General features: G+C 45.0%; 1 protein-coding gene across 2 annotated transcripts in view; it reads right to left on the bottom strand.

Annotated features, from left to right (window-relative positions):
* The window catches only part of LOC124803267 (lachesin-like), a 299,773-nt gene that overhangs the window by 146,894 nt on the left and 130,290 nt on the right, over positions 1–22,589 (bottom strand). For both annotated transcript variants that reach the window (XM_047264454.1, XM_047264459.1), the window contains exon 3: positions 2,352–2,513. In XM_047264454.1, coding sequence (XP_047120410.1) covers positions 2,352–2,513 — 162 coding nt within the window. The remainder of the gene's footprint in view (positions 1–2,351; positions 2,514–22,589) is intronic.

Genomic DNA, 22,589 nt, shown 5'->3' with positions numbered 1-22,589 from the left:
GAAGTAGCTGATATGAGAACAGCAAGACACGTAACATCAGGATTGATGGTCACGAAACAGATGAAGATAAAGAATTCTGCTATCTAGGCAGCAAAATAACCAAAGACGGACGGAGCAAGGGGGATATCAAAAATGACTGGGAATGGCAGAAAGGGCGTTTCTGTCCAAGAGAAATCTACTTGTGTCAAACATAGGCCTTGATTTGAGGAAGAAATTTCTTAGAATGTAGATTTGGAGCACAGCATTGTATGGTAATGAAACATGGACTGTGGGAAAACCGGAACAGGAGAGAATCTAAGCATTTGAGATGTGGTGCTACAGACGAATGTCGAAAATTAGGTGTACTGATAAGGAAAGAAGTGAGGTGGTTCCGCGCAGAATCGGAGAAGAAAGGAATTTGTGGAAAACACTGACAGGAAAATGGGACAGGATGATGGGACATCTGTCAAGGCATCAGGGAATGACTTCCATGGTACCAGAGGGAGCTTAGAGGGCAAAAACTGTAGAGGAAGACAGAGATGGGAATACATCCAGCAAATAATTGAGATGGTAGGTTGCAAGTGCTACTCTGTGATGAAGAGGTTGGCGCAGGAGAGGAATTCGTGGCTGGGTGCATTAAAGAAGTTAGAAGACAGATTATTTAAAAAGATAAAAAAAGAAGAAAAAGACTGGAGCAAACATGAGCGGAGACACTTGTTCTTGCTTAGTAATATCAATTTCAAATTTCTGAATGAGTCTTGTCGTACGGCCCTTTGGAAAATTACTCCATTTGTCGTATTATTCAAACTGGCACTAGCTGTGCGAATCTATGAATTGTAATATTTATCCTAGCCAGAAAAAGAAATCGACAGTAAACACGCACTTAACCACACTATTATCTTCGGGTAAGCATGACACTGAAATGAGTCTGTCCTTCCACAAGAAGTGTTCCGTACTTTGAGAGATGGTGGTATGGATAAAAACAACAACAAAAATGTCCAGTAAACTTGGACTCTAAAATGCATGATACCTTAAGAGCGACGACCATTTGTTCGTACGTACCAATGTTAAATGCGTGTCTTCTATTGCAAGCCCCATCGCTTTCCGTAATTTGGCAGATGGTAGTATGGACCACAACAAGTAAAATATGTCTATTAAATTCGAGCCCTGAAATGCTTACCTGAAAAGCTATGAGCACTTGTTCATCTTCGCTATTCTGAAACATCTCTTCTACAGAACAAGTGCTCATAACCGTTATGGTATTTGTTTTAGAGTCCACGTTCGCTGGTAATTTACTTCTTGTTTTGGTCCGTGATGCCACGTCTCAGAATATGGAAACGAAAGAGCACCGAAGATGGACATGTGCCTGTATATTTAAACGCAAGCGTCACGCATTCTTCGAAAGCCAATCAGCGTTCAGTAGCGTTGTGAGCGCTCTGCTGTTAATGCCGTAGTTAATTCGAGTATTAAACGTGACAGTAGAGACTTGTTCAGTGAATTTCTATTCTATTTGCAGCAAATTGTCTTCGCTGGCAGTGGAGGTAAGTGATAAATTCTGCAGAAACAAGCGAGAGACGTAATCTGCAGGATATTCGCTTTCTTCAGGAGGAAATCACGCGCATGCGCGTACCGCAACTCTCGTTTCGAATAATGCAATCCTCGTCTTTGCCTCGAAATTCGCGAACCGCCATCGTTCATGGATCACACTGTAGTACTTTACCATCAACGGTTTGCTGTAGACGCAGCCCATCTACCTAATATAGTAATTTCTGTGTGGCTATCGTGTCGAAACGGGTTATTTCCGATGAGCACTTGCAAGCATTAGCTAATGCGTCTTCCAGTGAAGAGAATATTTCTGAAGAAGGAGATTACGCCAGTGGCGATATAATTTATCCAACATCTGAATTAGAGGGCACTTCACACGCTGTTACCTGAAATGCGTACAAGCGGTGCAAGTGGTCCACACAAAACTATGTTGTGAAACCTATCACCTTTACTGCAACCTGGAATAGCTTCCAATGCAACCGTTATAAAACTGACTTCTGATCCAACAAGATACGCTACATCCGGAGTAAGTGACATAACATCCTATTTTCAAGCTCTTATGAAAGATAACGTTCAGAGTACTATTGTATTGATGGTCATAAATTTTGTGATGATCTCTGCGAAAAATTAGATCAAATTACGCTTGCTTTTGTTTTGTTTTACTGGTTGGTCTTTGTAATTCGTATGGTGAATCAACAAAGGGTCCATGGGACCCGGAATCACAAAGATCGAAGAGCATAAGAAACAAACCACAAGCTAGTGTCTGTAAGAGGTCTGAGTGCAACTAAATAATCCCGGCATAAAAGGTAATGGTAAAAATGGCTCACCCTTCTTGCGGCGATCTATGTTGATAGCCTGTCCGTCTTCCCTGCGCCACATGATCTTGGGCGAGGGGAAGCCGTCGGCCTTGCAGGTGAGCGTGATGTTCTGATGTTCGCGGACCGCCACCGAAGACTGCGTCGATTCTTCGTCGATGATGTTCGGCGGCACTGCAGATGAAAAGTACGAGTCAAACTGGGCGGCACTTTCTCAACGACATGTGGTGTCTCGCAGAAGGGGATGAATAAGTGGTGACATTCCGGAGGCGTTCTTAGGCGCGTAACACTTGCTCACGTGCTACGAGAATAATATTCATTTATTCAGCAATGTAGACGAAATGCCGTCATCTCTAGCAAAAGACTTGTTTACCTACTTGCCTGGTATTGGCAGATACATGCGACATAACACAGGCAATGCAATATAGTATTTATCGGTCGATACCGGGCAAGCAACTTTCAAGTACTCTGTCTGATCTGTTCGGGAATACACATAATGGATATACGCATGCAAGTCGTAATGGAAGTTTGGATGTGGCCGTGAGTCGTGCATAGACAGCCAACTTTCAGACGACCGCACGCGGTAAGAGGGAAATCCGGGGTCGCGTCCCGCTGCCGCACAAATTTTAACTTTCGCCATTCCATTTTACAGTGGATGGTAGTTCTTATTCACAATTGCGAATTCATTTGATGTGTTTCGTAACGGCTGTGGTCGCCGTAGTGCCTGTTCCTTTGGACATGCATGCATCTCAAAGGAACTTTGCATTGTATTCAGAATAACGCACGCACTTCAGTATCGTATTAATCAAAAAGTCCTCGGTCCGGGGTTCGAACCATACCATCGCTTAAACTTTGAATAAAAAACACCAGTATTGGCGGCCGATGGTTTCCTGCATAAGCAGTCACCCTCGTTCTGACAACGGCCTTGTGAAAGAGGGTGGAGAAGCGGGCAGAGGTTCAACGTACTGTCTTGCCCTTCGGGTGGAAAACTGCACCTACAAGGTGGAAGAATCAGCAATGGTCAACGGCGTAAGGATACAGAAGGCAAGGGAAACCACGGCATTAAAGTCATGTAGCGTGTATACACAGGACATGTGGCCTGTTGTTGCAAAAAGTGTCATGATGATCTCTCCACGGGCAAAAGATTCCTGACTAGTCCCCCATTCGGGTCTCTGGGAGGGAAATGCAGATGGGAAGGTTACCACGAGAAAAAGACTGCATAACCATCGAAAGGGTAACGTTCTAAGAGTTGGGGTGTTGAGTATCGGAAGTTCGAACGTGGAAAGGAAATTAAAGAAAACAGAAAAGGAATTTAGATATACTGTAATGATAAGGTCAGTGAAGTGAATTGAAGGGAAGACAAGTATTTCTGGTCAGGCGTAAAGGGAGACGAAAATCTAACAGTCATGGGCGATTGGAATGTAGTTGTAGGGAGAGACTAGAAGAAAGGCTTACAGGAGAATATGACTTGGTAATACGAAATAAGGATCAGGTAGCAATAGCGGATACTCTGTTCAAGAATCACAAGAGGAGGATGTGTACTTGGCAACGCGGGAAGATTCCAGTTAGATTACATCATAGTCATTCAGAGACACTGAAATTAGATATTGGATTGTAAGGCTTACCCAGGAGCAGATATAGACTCAGATTATATTTTGGTGAGGATGTAGAGTAAGCTCAAGTATAAGAGACTAGTTAGGTAGATTCCGTGCGCAAGAAAGTGGCATACAGAAGTACTAAGGAATGAAGTGCCACACGTGAACTTCTCTGATTCTATAGATTATGTACTAATGAAAAGCACAGTAGGCGTTTCAGTTAAAAAGGAATCGACATTTCTAAAAAGGCAATCACAGAAGCTGGAAAGAAATCTGTGAGAACAAGATACACTCCTGGAAATTGAAATAAGAACACCGTGAATTCATTGTCCCAGGAAGGGGAAACTTTATTGACACATTCCTGGGGTCAGATACATCACATGATCACACTGACAGAACCACAGGCACATAGACACAGGCAACAGAGCATGCACAATGTCGGCACTAGTACAGTGTATATCCACCTTTCGCAGCAATGCAGGCTGCTATTCTCCCATGGAGACGATCGTAGAGATGCTGGATGTAGTCCTGTGGAACGGCTTGCCATGCCATTTCCACCTGGCGCCTCAGTTGGACCAGCGTTCGTGCTGGACGTGCAGACCGCGTTAGACGACGCTTCATCCAGTCCCAAACATGCTCGATGGGGGACAGATCCGGAGATCTTGCTGGCCAGGGTAGTTGACTTACACCTTCTAGAGCACGTTGGGTGGCCCGGGATACATGCAGACGTGCATTGTCCTGTTGGAACAGCAAGTTCCCTTGCCGGTCTAGGAATGGTAGAACGATGGGTTCGATGACGGTTTGGATGTACCGTGCACTATTCAGTGTCCCCTCGACGATCACCAGTGGTGTACGGCCAGTGTAGGAGATCGCTCCCCACACCATGATGCCGGATGTTGGCCCTGTGTGCCTCGGTCGTATGCAGTCCTGATTGTGGCGCTCACCTGCACGGCGCCAAACACGCATACGACCATCATTGGCACCAAGGCAGAAGCGACTCTCATCGCTGAAGACGACACGTCTCCATTCGTCCCTCCATTCACGCCTGTCGCGACACCACTGGAGGCGGGCTGCACGATGTTGGGGCGTGAGCAGAAGACGGCCTAACGGTGTGCGGGACCGTAGCCCAGCTTCATGGAGACGGTTGCGAATGGTCCTCGCCGATGCCCCAGGAGCAACAGTGTCCCTAATTTGCTGGGAAGTGGCGGTGCGGTCCCCTACGGCACTGCGTAGGATCCTACAGTCTTGGCGTGCATCCGTGCGTCGCTGCGGTCCGGTCCCAGGTCGACGGGCACGTGCACCTTCCGCCGACCACTGGCGACAACATCGATGTACTGTGGAGACCTCACGCCCCAAGTGTTGAGCAATTCGGCGGTACGTCCACCCGGCCTCCCGCATGCCCACTATACGCCCTCGCTCAAAGTCCGTCAACTGCACATACGGTTCACGTCCACGCTGTCGCGGCATGCTACCAGTGTTAAAGACTGCGATGGAGCTCTGTATGCCACGGCAAACTGGCTGACACTGACGGCGGCGGTGCACAAATGCTGCGCAGCTAGCGCCATTCGACGGCCAACACCGCGGTTCCTGGTGCGTCCGCTGTGCCGTGCGTGTGATCATTGCTTGTACAGCCCTCTCGCAGTGTCCGGAGCAAGTATGGTGGGTCTGACACACCGGTGTCAATGTGTTCTTTTTTCCATTTCCAGGAGTGTAGATAACAGCGAAGTAACCGTGAATAACAGAACAAATACTTTAATTGATCGACGAAACAAGGAAGTACAGAAATGTTCAAGAAAATTCAGGAATACTGAAGCACAAGTCCCTTAGGAATGAAATATATAGGAAATACGGCAAAGGTGAGTCAAAATAGCTGGATAAAAACTGCAAAGGTAACAAAGAATGATTGATTGTAGGAATGATGGATTCAGCGCATAGAAAAGTAAAAGCAGCTTTCGTGAAATTAAAAGCAAGGGCGCTAACAATAAAGCGGAATGGGAGGAAAACTGTTAAATATAGAGGAGCGGCCGGATAGGTGGAAAAATTTCATTGAAGGCCTTTGCAAGGGGGAAGACTTGTCTGATGTCGTAATAGAAGATGAAACAGGAGACGACAAAGAAGCGAAAACGTATCCAGTATTATAACCAGAAATTAAAAGAACTTTGAACGAGTTAAGGTCAAATAAGGCAGAAGGGTTTGATAAAATTCAATCGGGATTTCTAAAATCATTATGGGGAAACGGCAACAAAATGACTATTCACGTTGGTGTGTAGAATACATGAGGCTGGCGATATACCATCTGACATTCTGTACAGCATCATATGCATAATTCTGAAGATAGAAAGAGCGGACAAGTGCGAGAATTATGGAACATCAGTTTATGTATCCAAGTCGCTGACAAGAATAATGCACAAATGAATGGAAAGAAAACACTGAGATTCTGTTAGAAGTTGATAAATGTGGTTTCAGGAATCGTAAAGGCATCATAGAAACAGTTCTGACAGTTGTGACTCATTGGCTGATAATGTAAGCAAGACTGAAGGACAATCAGGACACATTCATAGGATTCGACAGTGCCAAATGGTGAAAGATGTTCAAAATTCTGAGAAAAATGTGGGTAATGGACAAGGAATGACGGATGTTACACAAGATGTACAAGAACCAAAAGAGATCAATACGACTTAAAGATCAAGAACGAAGTGTTCGTACTAAAAAGGGGGTAAGGCAGGGCTGAAGTTTTTCGCCTGTACAATTCGATCTATACATCGAAGACGCAACGAGAAAAAGAAAAGGAAATTTAGAGAACGGGATTAAAGTGCAGGGTGAAGGATATGAATGATAAGATTTGGTTCAAATGGCTCTGAGCGCTATGGGATTTAACATCTATGGTCATCAGTCCCCTAGAACTCAGAACTACATAAACCTATCTAACCTAAGAACATCACACAACACCCAGTCATCACGAGGCAGAGAAAATCCCTGACCCCGCCGGGAATCGAACCCGGGAACCCGGACGCGGGAAGCGAGAACGCTACCGCACGACCACGAGCTGCAGACAGTGATAAGATTTGCTGATAACACTGCTATCCTCAGCGAAGGTGAAGAAGAATTACAGGATCTTCTGAATGGAGTAAACAGTCTCATAACTAAAGAATATGGATCGAGAGTAAATAGAAGAAAGACCAAAGAGCGTCTGCCATGTAAGCAGGAGATCCCGGGTTCGAGTCCGGGTCGGGGCACACATTTTCAACTGTCCCGTTGATATATATCAACGCCCGTCAGCAGATGATGGTATTAATATATAATTCCAATTTCGTTCTAGACGGCTGCAGGTCATCAGTGGTTTCTGTTTTTTCGGATATGTCCGAAAGAACTGACGTTATATCGATATAAGGATATATTTCTGGAATACCGGCCTTGACCTACTTCCTCTGTGTGAATGCACGCATATTACCCAAACTCTTACAGGATTTGGTAAGAATGTCTTCCACGAGTAATGAGTGTGTTGGGTAGGGACACTACGAATGTAGTGTTTGGACAAATAAGGTGAGAATGTGCGTCTCGCGGGAGGCGGGCGCGAGATAGTCCCTGCAGTCGCACTACCCTCTGTGCCCTCGGTGGTTCAGATGCTGCCATGTAAACAAGAAATAATGGGTTCGAGTCCCGGTCGTGGCACACGTTTTCACCTGTTACTATTGATATATATCAACGCCCGTCAGCAGGTGAAGGTATTAATATACACTCCTGGAAATGGAAAAAAGAACACATTGACACCGGTGTGTCAGACCCACCATACTTGCTCCGGACACTGCGAGAGGGCTGTACAAGCAATGATCACACGCACGGCACAGCGGACACACCAGGAACCGCGGTGTTGGCCGTCGAATGGCGCTAGCTGCGCAGCATTTGTGCACCGCCGCCGTCAGTGTCAGCCAGTTTGCCGTGGCATACGGAGCTCCATCGCAGTCTTTAACACTGGTAGCATGCCGCGACAGCGTGGACGTGAACCGTATGTGCAGTTGACGGACTTTGAGCGAGGACGTATAGTGGGCATGCGGGAGGCCGGGTGGACGTACCGCCGAATTGCTCAACACTTGGGGCGTGAGGTCTCCACAGTACATCGATGTTGTCGCCAGTGGTCGGCGGAAGGTGCACGTGCCCGTCGACCTGGGACCGGACCGCAGCGACGCACGGATGCACGCCAAGACTGTAGGATCCTACGCAGTGCCGTAGGGGACCGCACCGCCACTTCCCAGCAAATTAGGGACACTGTTGCTCCTGGGGCATCGGCGAGGACCATTCGCAACCGTCTCCATGAAGCTGGGCTACGGTCCCGCACACCGTTAGGCCGTCTTCTGCTCACGCCCCAACATCGTGCAGCCCGCCTCCAGTGGTGTCGCGACAGGCGTGAATGGAGGGACGAATGGAGACGTGTCGTCTTCAGCGATGAGAGTCGCTTCTGCCTTGGTGCCAATGATGGTCGTATGCGTGTTTGGCGCCGTGCAGGTGAGCGCCACAATCAGGACTGCATACGACCGAGGCACACAGGGCCAACACCCGGCATCATGGTGTGGGGAGCGATCTCCTACACTGGCCGTACACCACTGGTGATCGTCGAGGGGACACTGAATAGTGCACGGTACATCCAAACCGTCATCGAACCCATCGTTCTACCATTCCTAGACCGGCAAGGGAACTTGCTGTTCCAACAGGACAATGCTCGTCCGCATGTATCCCGTGCCACCCAACGTGCTCTAGAAGGTGTAAGTCAACTACCCTGGCCAGCAAGATCTCCGGATCTGTCCCCCATCGAGCATGTTTGGGACTGGATGAAGCGTCGTCTAACGCGGTCTGCACGTCCAGCACGAACGCTGGTCCAACTGAGGCGCCAGGTGGAAATGGCATGGCAAGCCGTTCCACAGGACTACATCCAGCATCTCTACGATCGTCTCCATGGGAGAATAGCAGCCTGCATTGCTGCGAAAGGTGGATATACACTGTACTAGTGCCGACATTGTGCATGCTCTGTTGCCTGTGTCTATGTGCCTGTGGTTCTGTCAGTGTGATCATGTGATGTATCTGACCCCAGGAATGTGTCAATAAAGTTTCCCCTTCCTGGGACAATGAATTCACGGTGTTCTTATTTCAATTTCCAGGAGTGTAGAATTCTAATTTCGTCCTGGACGGCTGCAGATGTCCGAAAGAACAGACACCGTATCCATGTAAGTATTAAACAGTATATGGTGGTCTAATGTCGATAACAGTGTCTCACACGTAAGATGGCCTACAGTCTTAGAGAGACTACTAAGGAATTCAGTCCCTCAGAAAAGAGACTGCATAAACACCACTTACTAGAAGACTAGTTCAATATTGGGCTCCTTATCAGGTAGGACTAACAGGGTATGTCGAACCTACACCAAGAACAATAATGCAAAGTGTCTCACGCTAGTTACATTGTCGCTCCTGTGTAATAGAAATACAGTGAAGTGTGAACTGACAATAACGAATGTAGATGTTCAATATCTCTGGAAAACTTACTTTAAAAAAGAGAATCAACAAAATATTATAGTTAAGACGGTGAAGACAAAATGTGAGTAATACTACTTCAAACAGAGCCATTTAAGAATTTAATTACTCGGAGTACCAACGTTGATGGGTTCGGAACAAATACTGGGACAAGGTACAATTTACAGTCACATACACAGTACACACATACATATGCACCCATACATGCCAACATAAATTTAAACTAATTGAGACAATACCATTATTCGATAAATAAAAGAAAATAGTTCCTCCAATTTTTTTCCAACGATTTCCATTAGTTGTCAAATGAATCTTTAAAAAAATGCTCAAATGGCTCTGAGCACTATGGGACTTAACATCTTACGTCATAGGTCCCCTAGAACTAGTTAAAGCTAACTAACCTAAGGACATCAAACACATCCATGCCCGAGGCCGGATTCGAACCTGCGACCGTAGCGGTCGCGCTGTTCCAGACTGAAGCGCCTAGAACCGCTCGGCCACATCGGCTGGCTCAAATGAATGCTACAACTGGAAATCCGCCCCCTCCCCCCTTTCCCTGCAGAATATTCCCGTTTGGGATTTACGCTGCGAGCTCTTCTGCTGTTTGGATGAAAAGTCCTTCACTCTACCTAGTTCATTAGTCGAACAGTCCGTTCTATGAGGAGAATTTGAAAGTATAAAAAAATTATAGTAGTGTGTGACTATTGTCCCACAACCAGCTCATGTAATACATGGCAGAGAAAATGAGGTTTTATAACGAGAGGAGAATAATTTGCAGTGTGACTTCATGAATTTGGATGTAGGATACGTATATAGGATGCAGTTGTATTAGACCAACCCACGGAAAACTTCCCGTCAGTTTATCATAATATTCCTAAGGAGCGACGTGCATTCATAACGTCATGCCTAGTGAAACATATGTACCGAGTGTAAAGATCAAGTATAAGGCTGATGAACTGCCATTATTGTACAACCAGCACTTATTTTCGAAATACGGTACAAAGCTTCATATAACTGCATTAAGTTCTTTCGTTGTAACTGATATGCATATTTGATAACAATTGTGACGTTTAGATAAAGTCATTGAGAATATTGAGCACAGTGTTCGAAATTTACAGCGTATCCATCTGGAGGGAGAGACAAATCTATAGTTCATCGGCACAGTAGTGCAAAAGTAAACACTTTACCATCACCTGTTGAACCTGAACATCGCCAGATATTACAAGAAGGGGTATTAATTTGGAGGATTCTGTCTAACTGTGGTAATCACTCGTGCTAGAGAAGTGTCAGACAAAATCATGAAATGGTCAAAAATTCATAGACAAGCATCAACAGGCAACACGTAAGCTCAAAGTGTTAATCATTCGTGTCCCATCACTTCCGTCGTACTGTAGGACTGACTGGCTCAGTTCTCTATAATATTCAAGAAAGTACCTCTATCTCCTTCATATGCGATATCTTCTTTATAGTCTAACTTGCACGGATGTCTCTACGACAAAATTCAATTGCAAGTGCCTCGGCGGAAAAACAGAAAAAATTTACTTTTGAATACATTACCCGAAATTAAAATTTGTAAAGAGTAGGGTCAACATATTTCCAATAGCGTGCAGTGGAACAAAAAAAAAAATCGCATTCAAGACTTTACTTTATTCACTCCAATAGAGGATAGAGTGAGCGCACTCCACACTGTACAGAGAAAAAAATGATTTCAAGGCTCTTACTCGACTTTTGGAGTAACACGTGTTTCTTGATATATACATTTAACCGTACAGCAAAAAAGACTACTAGCGTGATTTTACTCCCTAGTGAAAAGAACGAATGAAAAACAGTGTAATTATGCGCGACTGTAAAGAGGTCAAATTCTTAAAAGAAAGACCCCGCAGTAAGCTAGAGGAGAGCCGAATAATAAATTACCTAATTCCGTTTGCTGTAGCACCCTGATTTTTCAGAGCCATCGAAGCGCCGGGGAAGAGCAAAACAGTGGTGCTTCCCGGCCATTCATTCGCGGGGCAATTTGCGAATGGCCTGGGCAGCGTGAATACAGAGCAGACCGGCCAACAGCCGGGTATTGTTAGCCGGTTGCTTGTAAAACAGCGCAGATGCTGCATGTAGAATAGGCCTTTTGATGATACTATCGCTTGGAAAAACCTCTCGTTCAAATGCTCGATCCCAACAATGCAAAGGCTGATTTTCTGTAAACCAACTTCGGCGTACAGAAAGGGTGATGTACTAATTACGCGTTAACAGGTGGTATTTGAAATACATTGCAAATGAAATGAGATGCATTCGACCATACCAAAGGTGCCTATATACAAGATTATTTTCTGTTATCGAAACGAAAGTAGTGCCGAAAGTGAAAGCACGTATGTGGACTGTTAACATCTCAACGCATGGGTGACATGAAAGTCAACTATAGCAGAAAAAACTCACGTTATCTGATCTGCCGCATCGACGATCATCAGTCAGCAACAAATTCCGGATAGGATTTCTGTATCTAGTCACCATGGTGAATTGACTGCCAAGTGACTAAATATTTCAATTGCACACATACAAAGAAAATACTGTTAAGACTCGTAAGAACTTAGTTAGATAATTTGAAACTACACCTATCGCAACTACTCTCAGATCTGCCTCTAATGACTTTAAACCCTACTTTCCCTTCTATAGTCTTGGCGGAGTTAACGGATAAACGGGAAATACTCACGAGCCGCTTCAACAGTGACCTTGAATATAAAAACGAGGTAATAATAGCGTAGACAGAAGCATGTGATTCACCATTTTTCCAACGCACAAATCTCTAAAATGATGTTTTTAGTCTTTAGCGGATTGTGCGCTGATATAAAACTTCCTGGCAGATTAAATCTGTGTGCCGGACAGAAAAAAAAAATATTCAAATGTGTGGGAAATCTTACGGGACTTAACTGCTAAGGTCATCAGTCCGTAAGCTTACACACTACGCAACCTAAATTATCCTAAGGACAAACACACCCACCCATGCCCGAGGGAGGACTCGAACTTCCGCCGGGACCAGCCACACAGCCCATGACTGCAGTGCCTGAGACCGCTCGGCTAATCCCGCGCGGCGTGCCGGACGGAGACTTGACGCAAAGTGCAGTAAGCACTTCAAAGAACACGATATATTTTCTTCGCAACTTTTCGCCATGTTCCAGTTTTAAACAGTCACCGTTTTATCGCATGTCTTTTATTGTTATGATGTCTCCTAATTACGCTTTTAACTTTTCTGTAGGCTGCAAAGCGGCATATTACGCTGCTGCCAGCCTCCCCCGCCCCCCTCCTTTGGGGAGAAATCGAAATTTAATAAAGGAAAAAAAAACACATGTTGTTGCATTGTTCCACGATGTGAGATGGTTGACACCATTGCCGCGTATTTTGAGGCTCTTAAAAATGTGGATGACGACTGTCAAAGGTATCCTACAATTTTCTCTGATAGGGATACTGGAACAGGAAGTGTTAAACCTAGAGAAAGAGTCCGACCACGACCTGTGAGATACGAAAATATCACAGTGAATGTTTTTTTAGCTCTGGTTGCTGCAAATGCTCACATTAATTCCCGGAAAACTGCAGAGAAGTGTTCTATGCTTTTGGAATGCATACAAACGGCATCCATTTCGCTTATGGCTGCATCGAAACTGTATGGCGACGATTTTCACAATCGCCTGACTTTCTGCTACTGGATGCAGGAACAACTGTCAGTCAATGATAATTTCATTTCACAGACACTTTTCTCCTATGAATCAAATTTTACGAATCTTGGGCATGTGAATCGACATAATATGCGTCATTGCTCAGTGGAGAGTCCCCATTGGGTAAGGCAAGTTAAACATCAACGCCCACGGAGTGTCAACGTTAGGTGCGGTATTTTAGGTACGCAGGTAATTGGCCCATACTTCATAGAAGGTAATCAGACTAGTCAGATGCACAGTGATGTTGTGGACAATGTTTCACCCGTACTAATGGATGGTGTTCCAATTCAAACAAGACGGGATAAATGTTTTTATCACGATGGATGCCCAGCGCATTATTCACAACTAGCTCGAGAAGTTTTGAATCGAGACTATCCGGGTCGATGAATTAGACGAGGAGGTCCCAAAATGTGGTCCGCAGTTTCTCCCGATTTGACTTCTGCCAATTTTTTCATGTGGTGATGGCTAAAAAAAATGGCTCTGAGCACTATGGGACCTAACATCTAAGGTTATCGGTCCCCTAGAACTTAGAACTACTTAAACCTAACTAACCTAAGGACATCACACACATCCATGCCCAAGGCAGGATTCGAACCTGCAACCGTAGCGGTCGCGCAGTTCCAGACTGTAGCGCCTACAACCGCTCGACCACTCCGGCCGGCGCTGCTATAGAAAGACAAGAGGTAGCACAACAAAATTTATTTTGTACATAACATGTTGACCAAGTATCAAATGATTACGTTTACAGACGTCTGTGACATGTGGTTCCTGCCAGAATCAGTAGCCAGAGTAGCCGCCATTGTTGGAGATCACCGCTGCCACACGTCTCGGCATTGAGTCAAAGAGACGTTGGATGTGTTCCTGGGGTACAGCAGCCCAAGCAGCTTCCACACGTTGCCAAAGACCATCTGGTGTGACAGCTGGGGATGTAATCTGGGTCACTCGTTGAGCAACCATGGACCACATGTTTTCTATCGGCGAAAGATCCGGAGAGCGAGCCGGCCAGGGAAGAAATTCAATCTGGTTATTGACGAAGAACCTTTGGAAAATGCATGCCACGTGTGGTCGCTCATTATCCTGTTGAAATATGGCTGTGGCCGAGCCCTGAAGGTAAGGAAGGACAAGTGGATCCAGCACCTCGGATATGTAGCGCCGGCTATTTAAAGTACCGGCAATGCGTACTAGAGGCGTGCGAGAGTAATATCCAATACCGCCCCATATCATAATACCCGGTGCAAGACCAGTGTGGCGGTGCATAATGCAGCTCTCCAGCATCCTCTCTCCACGGTGTCTCCACACTCGAATCCGACCATCGTGGTGCTGCAGACAGAAGCGTGTCTCGTCAGTAAAGACAACGTCATTCCATTATGCCGTCCACATCCGTCTGTCATCACACCATTGGCGACGGAGACGTCTGTGGTTCTGCGTCAAAGGTAGACGAAGCAATGGACGTCTTGCGGACAGACCACTCTGCTGTAAACGGCGTCGAATGGTACGCGCAGACACTGGATGATGCGTTACAGACGCAATGTGCTGTGCTATGGTTCGGGATGTCACTGAGCGATCCGTCACTGCCATGCGCACAATTTGCCTATCAGCACGTGCAGTGGTGCACCGAGGTGAATGCGATCGTCCACGTCGGTCCGTCGTACCCTCCTGCATCCAACGGTCACATATCCGCATTACAGTTGTTTGGTTTCGTCCAACACGACTAGCGATTTCTCTGTATGATAATCCACAATCTCGGTAAGCCACTATCCTTCCTCTGTCGAACTCGGATACTTGATCAAAAGATGTTCGCTGTTGTCTACGAGGCATAACTGATCGTCTTGTGAAACAATCACAAGGTAAACACACGTGCCGAACGTACACTCGTCGAAATCGCCAAGCCTTAAATGGTGCTATGATGTGGCGCCACAGGCGCGCGTGATGTGCGTCTGCGCTGAAATTCTAATCAGTAGCATATCTCATCGCTGCAAACTCATGGTGTAAATTTCACTTGATTCGGATGCTTCCTTCAGGGTGTTGCATTTACGGTGGCCAGCAGTGTATGTCGGGTTGCCATTCAGACACAGAATTGCAATGTGCGTTAGAAACAACGAAAAACATTTCGAACACTTGCTGCACTGAAACACTTGTGAGAGGCAAAGGGCTCACAGTAATCAAGCACCCGAAGTTAGTGAGAGGCAAAGGGACTCAACAAAATAAAGCACCCCGAAGGGAACACATTACTTCTACGTCCACGTCGTTGTTCCTGGGTAACGCTAAATATCGTCTAGGAATGCATTGCGGGAGGGTAGACGCCGTCACATGATAGAATTTTCTAAAATATCAAATAATGTACTTTGATTTTCCTAATCGGATGTGTATTTTTGTGAGATATTATCGTTTTGAAATAACTGTAATCCCATATTCATGTGTGCCGATTACAGAGCCATCTATCATGAAACGGAAGAAGTGTTCCTATACAAAAGTTACGTATTCTATCACGGAGAATCCAAATCTGCAATAAAAGATAAGGGTTCCTGTTTAAGATTGCATAGCCATTCCCCTCCCTCCCCCCGCCCCCCCCCCCCCATCTCGCCCCAGGGGTGGTGGTAAGGTCTTACGGAACCAAACTGCTGAGGTCATCAGTCCCTAATGTTACACGCTAATTAATGTAACTTAATCTAACTTACTCTAAGGACAACACACACACACGCACACACACACACACACACACACCCCTGCCCGAGGAAGGATTCGAACCTCCAACGCGGGGAGCCGCACGAACCGTGACAATGTGCCGTCGACCGCTCGGTTACCCCGCCCGGCCCCAGCTGTTCAGTTCCATTGCTTGTATCCGATGTATCAGATCATTTAATCATGGGCTGTTCATACATTGTGAACTCTCTGCTTAATAATATTTTGACAGAAAAGATATGTATGATTTTACCGTGTAGCTATATGCCTTTGTACCCATAACCCGTCCATTGTTTGTGTCCGAAAACCTTCAGTAATGTAGCCTATCTCCATTTACTGTATTCCGAATCGTTGTGCAACTGATTCATATGAAAGAATGACACCCTCCCGTATGAATTAGTTACACGGCGATTCGGATTCACAGTATCAGTATTTATGGCACGGTACGATAGGCTTGTTGACACGAAAAAAGCGTATGGGGCCTGAAGATCGCACAATGAATTGCCGAAAGCGCTAGCGTTCAATATAAAATAACCTGAAGTATACGGCTGTTGGTATGTTGAATTGAGAAGTACGTACCAGCCGATGTCCCCTGGCCATAATGGACTGACAGAGACTGCATCCATTCATGTCCATTGTGCATTCAGACTGAGTTGGGCAATTCCAGCAGCGTAATGCGTCACCTCACTCGTTCAGAATTGCTACAGAGTGGCTCCAGGAACACTCTTATGAGTTTAAACTCTTCCTCTGGCCACTAAACCCCGCAGAGATGAACATTATTGAGCATATCTGGGATAACCTTGCAACGTGCTGTTCAGAAAATGTCTCCACCCCTCGTACTCTTACGGATTTATGGATAGCACTGCAGGTTTCATGGTATCAGTTCCTTCCAGCACTACTTTAGAAATTAGTCGAGACCACGCCACGTCATGTTATGGCACCTCTGCGTGCTTGAGGGTGCTCTACAAGATATTACGCAGGTGTACCAGTTTCAGTGTATATATTACTTGCTGACGTCACTGGTGCCTACGACTTTGCCATTTATGGGCAAATGTTGGCTCGGCGTTCGATTCTATCTCGAGATTGCTGGATCACACGCAGACCCTTTTCCCTACTTAGGGTTATCGGTGAATTTATTTCAATCACTTCCTAAATTACAGTCACAGAAACCGTTAATGAGGGAGCCACGACAGCGTTTTCGTCAAATTTGACCCGGTGACAGTTTTCCAATGCCTGCTCGGCTAAAGCGGATTTCTCGGGGTAGCGTAGGTGATAAAAGCTCCCATGCTCCTTCCTGTGATATTCTTAAGTGCACACTTCTTGTTCAACGTAAGACTGAGCACATTTGGAAGGTGTGTTACGGAAATGAGGTGTTACGAGATCTGCAGAATATTTAACTGGTTTCAGAAGTTGTCGGATTTTTGTCGGATCGATTTGATTTTGTGTATTTTCTGCGGGCTGCTTATCTTGTCCTTCACGAGTTCACAGAACGGCAAAAAAGCAAGTTTCTTTTCCCGCTTCTCGTGGGTGATCTTATTATGATTGTGACCTAGTATCCCAGTTCTGATAGTGACGTGGTCTAGCTGTACAACCATTTCAGACAATGTTTGTTGGGGAGCGATTCTCGTTCGTTAAACTTTCTTCAGGATTACGTAGTTTTGGATTGCGTGAAGCAACACAACACTTCACATACTTCAACAAACGAAATCATTACTTCCAAATCAGTATTGAGATAACATAAACTGAAGATCTTCTCAGCACTTGGCCTATACAATGGCTAGTACAGAGAAAACTGACGTAAATAATCCCTGTGGAACCTTTGCACGACGATATTAAAAAAAAATAAGCATTGAGTCTTCATATGCATCTCTGTGGTAATGGTCTTGGTTTTTACCGTGTCAAAATAAGCTGATCACCAACAAGCACTACACAAATTTGTGTTTTTTCCCATTCGTTATAGTTAGCCATCGAATTTAGCTTCATGACAAGTTTAAGATATAAACTATCAGACGTGATTTACGTAATATCTCAGACCAAATTTCATCATGTCCCTTTTTATTTATTTTCGTAAGCAAGAAAATAGGAATGCGAATTTCTCAATGATTAGGGTAATTTTACGAATGTGTGCTTTGTTCATATGTCGCTAGTAACTTGGTAGAATTATTTTTCTGCGTTATGTTGCTCAGAGCTCGACGACGTTCGGCTGCATCGAAACCCTAGCAACGAGCAAACTGCTCTTCCTGTCTGGAGGTCAGTCATGTGGTTTCCAGCTGATTGTACAATGTGGTCTTTGTTCCAGTTTTCCACCTGGCAGTACAACAACTAAGTTGTTAGTGTGTAGACTACTTGTGCAGTCGTCAACTGGATGTTTTCAGTCTTGTAATAATGTTCGTAGAGGTCAGATATATCGATGATTTCTGACATGCTGTGAAATTGCTCCTGCCGACCTCGATATTCTTAAAGACCTTATTTTTGTGTGAATGTTGTGGCTTCTGAAATACAGAAGAAAGAACTTCAATAGCCAAGACCACTAATAATAATTTTACTTTTGATTGCATGGCGGCGAGTGAGTGACGTGCGTTAGCTTTGCTCGCAAGTTTACGTGAAATCTGGAGGTGTTTTAAGCAGTTAGGCTAGTGTACATATACTAAAGCCGTATATCTACTGCCGAGTGTCGTATTTTACATCACATACCGAGCACCAATTACACGGAATCGCACTAAAAATGGAAAATCGCCGAACAACGCGCAGTGCAGCCAACGGCCAGGCCGGCGACAGCGCAGGCGTGGAGTTTACACCGGGAGCTGCGGCCGCTCCGCCCGGGATCGCTGACATCGCCGCACTCGTGAAGGCTGAGGTGAGTGCCGCGCTGCAGGCTAAGGAGACGCTCGGGCTCGTTGTTCAAACCATCACTGATGCCGTCACTGCAGCAGTGACGGACAAAATACAGAAAACTCTGGGGGCGAATGCGAGCGAGATCCGTGCACTGGACACATCGTTAAAAGCAAGTGAGGAGAAAGCACGACTGCTCGAACAGAAATTGATCGAGAAGACGGACGAGCTCGAACAATATCAGAGACGCAATAATCTCAGACTGTTCGGCATTCCAGAGAGCAGCAGGGAGAACACAGATGAACTTGTGATAAACCTTGTCCAAGAGAAGCTAGGCGTGCAGGTGACTCTGAGTGACATTGACAGAAGTCATAGAGTGGGTCGTAAGTCGCCGGGTTCTACAAAACCAAGACCTATAATAGTGAAATTTATGTCGTATAGGAAGAGATCTGAAATCTTCAGAGCTAAGAAGAATCTCGCCAAGTCGGGTCTGACAGTATGCGAGGATCTGACCTCTGAAAGACTAAACATTCTGAAGAGCGCGATTTCGAAATTTGGGCTGCATAACGTATGGACAAATGACGGCAGGATAATGGTTAAGACCGAAAACGGAAAGAAAACAATTTCCAGTGTTAATGAACTCGAAAGCCTGTGCTTTAGAAGCTAAATCATGTCTAATCTTGCTGCCACTAACCTGTATGTTTATATTGTTTACACTGTCAACCATATCGTAACTAATGTATTATCAAATTGTTCGTTTCTCTAAATAGCTATTTTTTTATCTATAATTATTTTTTCTCGTGTGATATTTGTTATTATTTGTATTATCAACTTTTCGTTTCTCCACATAACTATTTTCATTTTTAATTGTTTTTCTCATGTAATTTTGTTAATTATTGCATAAGGTAGTCTCACTTCCATCCTTAATTAGCAACCCACCATCATACTTTAGTTGTTATCCTCATAAATGCAATTAATATCACACTCTGTCATAACGTGCAGATTACTCCCGTTGTATTTAGCGAAATTCCTTCCCCTGCCAGCCCACGGCTACTTCCATAACCGTTGCAGACCTCGCTGACCTTGGCCGCAGATCCCGTTGCCTCCCCGGGGACCTACCCCCTCCCGGCCGCTTTCACTGCACAGAACTGGGAGGACACTCCCTCACCCCCCTCCTTCACACGCCTTCCGCATTCCTCATGCCAGACCCTCTTGTCACCGCCAACCACGACCCGCAAACATCGGTCGGCAGCCTCCTCGGGCAATCAACACCCGAACGCACCAAGCTGCATATTGTACATGCAAATGTCCAGTCTCTGCCAGCTCACTTCGACGAGTTCAAATATATATTTCAAACTGCTGATGTACATGTAATACTTTTGTCAGAGACTTGGCTCAAACCAAGTATTCCTACAACTTCTGTAAACCTAGATGGCTATATCTTTCTCAGGCACGACAGATGCAACAGACGAGGGAGCGGAGTAGGGGCGTACATACGCTCTGATTTGTCACCTACAGTACTACACACATCCGACAACAATGTAGATAAACAAGTGGAATGTATGTTCATAGAGATCAAATCACTTAACAGAAAGTGCTTAATATGTGTCCTTCACAAACCTCCTAAAGTAGGTGGGTTCGCCTGCTTCGAAACTGCCCTCTCTAGTCTCGAATCGTCATATGAACATGTAATTATAGCTGGTGACACCAACATTAATTTTCTGTGCAATAGTCCGTCCATTGGGAAATTTAAGAGGATGCTTTCTTCCTCAAATATGACGCTACTTCAGCTGGCACCTACTCATCACACGACTACCAGTCACACTTTCATAGATATATTCGCAACGAAATCCCCGAACAGAATAATCCGCACCTCTCAAATATCTGCGCCTGGCATGTCTGCCCATGACATCATTTCCATGACGTATTCACTAGAATGCCCTAGAAAGAAACAAAAACTGTCTACATACCGAGACCTCAAACGCATAAATTTGCCTGAACTCAAAACTGAGGCACAAGAAATAGTTTGGGGGATGACCTCTACTCCCCTCATGGACATAAACGACGAACTCCACGATTTCACTAACAAAATTACTCAACTATATGACAAATATGCTCCAATAAAGACCAGAAAAGCAAAAAGGCAACCTGCACCTTGGCTGACTGATGAACTAAAACAGCTCATGAATCTCAGAGATGCTGCACATCGAGCATACAAGATACACCCTACACCTGAATCACGCTGTATACAAGCAGAAACGAAACAAAGTCAGTCAAGCGGTGAGAAACGCTAAGCTCAGACATGCCCGTACATTAGCTGACAATAGATGTAGACCAGCTATCCTGTGGAAAAATCTCCGTAGTCTCGGTTTAGGCAAAATAAAAGTTGCAGAAAATCCCATGGTCCCAGCTGAAGAACTAAACCGATTTTTCACATTACCTGCAACCAAAATTGATCAGCAAAAAAAACAGAGAATCATTGATTACTTCATTGGGATGAACGAATGTAGCAAAGAAAAATTCTATCTACAGCACGTCACTTGCAGTACTGTCAAGAAAGCCATAATGCGGATTAGATCAGCATCTACTGGACATGATGGTATCACTATCCAGATGGTAAAACTTATTATTGACCAACTACTGCCCTCTATAACAGACATTTTCAACGATTCATTAATCACAAGTGTTTTCCCTGAGGCCTGGAAACTGGGACAAATTAAGCCACTGCCTAAAAAGGACATCGCCACAGCAGCCTCTGACTACCGCCCCATCTGCCTTCTTCCTGCACTATCAAAGGCCTTAGAATATATAGTTCATGACCAGCTCACCAACTACCTAACTACTAACAACCTATTAGACGAATACCAATCAGGTTTCCGTAAACATCGAAGCACAACATCCGCTCTGATAAAGGTGACAGATGACCTGAAACTTGCCATGGACAGACAAGAAGCGACTATCATTTGCTTCTTAGATTTCAGCAAAGCATTTGATACTGTCGACTTCGACATCTTACTAGCCAAACTTAGCGCTCTAAATTTCTCACCAAGCGCAGTGCAATGGTTTCGCTCATACATGACGTCTCGTCAGCAACGCGTCCTGTCTGGGGATATAAAATCACAATGGCGGCAGGTAGTGTCAGGCGTTCCCCAAGGCTCAGTATTAGGTCCTATACTCTTCTCTCTTTATGTCAATGATGTGTCATCGGTCCTGACCTATTGCAAATACCATATGTATGCTGATGACCTTCAGTTGTATCTAAGTGCGAAACCAAGCAATCTCAAGAAAGCTATTGAAAATTTCAATACTGACCTCGACGCACTGTCAAAATGGGCACAGGACATAGGTCTAAAACTAAACCCATCTAAAACTCAAGCGGTACTTGTTGGTCACTCTAAGCTCATTAGCCCAAAACATCGGGAATCCGTACCACCTCTTATCCTAAATGGAACAATTATTAACTTCTCGCCCTCAGCAAAGAGTTTGGGAGTAATAATAGATGAAAATCTAAAATGGACAGAGCACGTAACTGCAGTGTGCAAAAAAGCATCAGCATCCCTTCATGTCCTACAAAAATATAAAAAACTCTTCCCTTTCGATCTGAAAAAGAAATTAGTACAAACGCTTATACTCCCAATCATTGACTACAGCGATATTATCCTACAAGGCCTCTCTCAGGAAAATTTCCGACGTCTAAAACTGGTCACGAATGCCTGCGTCCGATACATCTGTGACGTTCGACTTTTTGATCACATTTCACCAGCATATGCAAAATTGTCCTGGCTGCGTGCAGACCAACGCAGAGATTTCCATACACTCCGTCTCATCTACTGCCTTATAAATGTACACTGTCCCTCATATCTCTCCTCGTCCCTAACACTCATGTCGGAACAACATGACAGAAACACACGTTC

This window comes from Schistocerca piceifrons, chromosome 1, assembly GCF_021461385.2.
Source record: "Schistocerca piceifrons isolate TAMUIC-IGC-003096 chromosome 1, iqSchPice1.1, whole genome shotgun sequence".
Taxonomy (NCBI): domain Eukaryota; kingdom Metazoa; phylum Arthropoda; class Insecta; order Orthoptera; family Acrididae; genus Schistocerca; species Schistocerca piceifrons.
Note: the sequence above shows the minus strand (reverse complement) of the source record. Positions and strands in the feature narration are given on the sequence as shown.